This window comes from Atta colombica, unplaced genomic scaffold (genome assembly GCF_001594045.1).
Source record: "Atta colombica isolate Treedump-2 unplaced genomic scaffold, Acol1.0 scaffold66, whole genome shotgun sequence".
In the NCBI taxonomy this organism is placed as follows: domain Eukaryota; kingdom Metazoa; phylum Arthropoda; class Insecta; order Hymenoptera; family Formicidae; genus Atta; species Atta colombica.
The window spans coordinates 796659-799554 of NW_017259557.1; the positions used below are offsets into that span (position 1 = coordinate 796659).

The 2896-nt window shown below is 32.6% G+C and overlaps 1 protein-coding gene across 2 annotated transcripts in view; it reads left to right on the forward strand.

The window, feature by feature from the left end:
* LOC108692241 (protein mesh) overlaps window positions 1-2896 on the forward strand; it is an 11578-nt gene that overhangs the window by 6660 nt on the left and 2022 nt on the right. Inside the window, exons 12-14 of one of the 2 annotated variants that reach the window (XM_018200417.1) lie at window positions 879-1305; window positions 1430-1612; window positions 2062-2463. In XM_018200417.1, the coding sequence (XP_018055906.1) occupies window positions 879-1305; window positions 1430-1612; window positions 2062-2463 (1012 nt within the window). The remainder of the gene's footprint in view (window positions 1-878; window positions 1306-1429; window positions 1613-2061; window positions 2464-2896) is intronic. The other variant, XM_018200416.1, reaches the window with a different exon arrangement.

A 2896-nucleotide genomic window follows, 5' to 3' on the forward strand; every position in this document is an offset into this window, starting at 1 on the left:
AGTATTCTGGAAACCATGCTACTTTCATTTCAAACATTTTTTTCTTATCTCTTATAGTTTTGACGATATTTATTTCAAAAGAGAAAACCGATATTTTATCGGTGTTTTACCCTTAAAAGTGAAAACGGGCACATATACAAAAATACGTGTTACTTTTATCTGGAGAATAATATTAAAAGCTCATTAAGATCAGGGGGAGACAGTTGAGTCTCTTTTCTTGTAAGAGATACTCAGTAATTACCATGCAGTGTATTTTGGGTAAAACTAATGCTGATGGTGAAAAAGCAGAAACGCATTCCATGACCATGCAGTACGGACATTTATCTTTGTTTTATTCATGTTATTGTATGCCGTGTAACATTGATTTTTACATTGCAAAAAAATTGCAGTTTTTGAGTCATTATAATAGAAAAAGAGGTTTCTTATTCAGTTACTATTTGTTCATTGGGAAATATAATATTTTGCTGCAAAGTAAAGCTTAAAGTTCTCCAAAGTCTGAGGAATTTTGTGAAAAGCAATTTTTCTGCAAAAAGAAAAATTGCATTTTCACAAAGTTCCTTTGGAGAAATGGACTTTGAAGAATTATAAATTTATATTTGAATTCAATATGTCCAAATCAATAAAAATTGACCGATTTTATACGTTTCCATCATAGGCAAATTTTGGCCCTAAATTGCCACTGTTTTTTACATAAAGTATAAGTACCAAAAAATCTGTTTTTTTAAACTGAACTTCTTATATAGTGTTATATTTATTTTTTCTTTTTTTCACTAACGTAGAGAGAAAAAGAAGAAAGATAAACTTTGCAAGAACTTCAAAAAAGAATAAGCCTATTATTTACTACAAATCTATGTTTATTAAATATTTTTTCATTGTAGAATAAAACCAGAGGACTTTTCGGTATTTGGAATTTCGATCCTCTAGACGATTTGACAAATCCGTTGGGATATCAAGTCCCAATCAATAGTGTAAATCATTCAGAAGCTATTCATACAGATTTCGCAATACAGTGGATGTTAGAAGACAAAGAGAACAAAGTGTTAGGAGCGGCTTTATTTCACAGAGAGTTTGGTAGAACGGCGAGCTATTATGCTAATCGTACATTCAAGCCGGAATTTCGAAAATATCCATCAGAAATACTCCCAGTGAATAGAACGTACGATATTAACCGCGCGATTGATCTTTGCGGCGATTCGTATCAGTGTCAATATGATTACGTTATGACGTTGAATCGAGATTTAGCACATTTTACTCGAAATTATTATGACACTTATACTCAAATCCGAGCGTTGAACAATAAAGAAAGTAAGTAAACAATTCACAACTTTAAGTATTACTATTTCTAAACTTAAATTAAATATTTAAACATATTAAAAACTTTTTTTGTCATCCGCTTATATTATATAAGTATATATTTTTCATTTTCAAGTTGTATCTTGTGGTATACTGGAAACACCACGATTCGGACGTAAGAGCAATTTCCTATTTGTCCCTGGAACGAAAGTAAGTTTCGAATGTAACCAAGATTTCATACTAATTGGTGATCAACGTCGAGTGTGCACACCGGAAGGACGATGGAACGTCCCGGAATACGGATATACAGAATGCCTTCGTAAGTATGCTTGCGTTATTATTTAATGTATCAGTTTCTCACTGCAATCTCACCTGCTAAATGATCTTAAACAATTAAAGGTACAAAAATAAGAAATGCAATAAGGTATAAGATAAAGAAAATAATTATTAATGATAGTGCATTTATCAGACTGATGAATTCGAGAGAAAATTCAAATTCTATCAATTTGTTAAATTGTAAAAGTTAAATCAAATCTGATAGTAATTAATCAATAAGAATTTGTTTTTGTCAAAGTTAAGTTCATAGAATTGTTAACAAACAATCCTGTTGAATGTTTTGACAATGATTTTTGTAGCTCTCTTTTTTTCCCTTTATTTGATATCTCTAAACGTAATCTCTTTTCCTATTTCCTCCGACTGATTTTCAAATTAATATATTTCCTTCATTTTTGTACTACAATTGATACGCTTGTTATAATATAAATATAGGTCAAATCGAGTACGTTCAGCGTACAGCGTGGACCGTAATGGGCATTATTTCCGCCGTGTTAATACCCGTGATGGCCTGCATCGCCGGTGGCTTTATTTATATGAGAAGGAATCAATCGCGGGGAGGTTCGATGAAATCTTGGCGTTATTCCGAGCGCGATTCTGGTATCGACAATGAATCCACGTTGAAACAGAGCGCGCCGTTAAAATCGTACGACGATAGGGCCATTACTCCAATTAGCGACACTAGTACAATTGAGACTAATAGCGGCACTAGAAAGCGCCGTAGTTACGACAGAGTGTACCGCACCCATGAACCCCTACCCAATAGACCGGACATTGACTTCGAGGATAAAGAATGGGACCTGAAGGACCCTATCTCACTCACAGGGTCAGATTCGGGCACGGACTCGATTAGAAAAACAGGAAGTCCTTCGAAAGAGAGCGACGTTTAAATGATATTTATCTCTTATGTCGTAGAAATGTGCAACCTACTGAAAAAATTTTTCCATTTTTATCAATGTAGATTAATTTTAATCTCTGTTTAATTTATTCTTTATTTCTAATTCTTGGAACTGAAAAAAAAATGAAAAGTAAGTTAAAGAGAATAAAATTTAAATCTACAGTAGTAGAAAGTATTAGTAGTACGTATAGTTGCAGTACAAATGATATATTCTGTTTAGAAATTGATTTATTTCCACGCATCATTTTGAATCAATATATGTGTGTGTATCAGACCATGACAATACATTGTATATTTTGATTCTAATTTCAAACATATACATCTTGCACGCATACATATAAGAATGTCTGTTGTACACACGTGAAAAAGTAA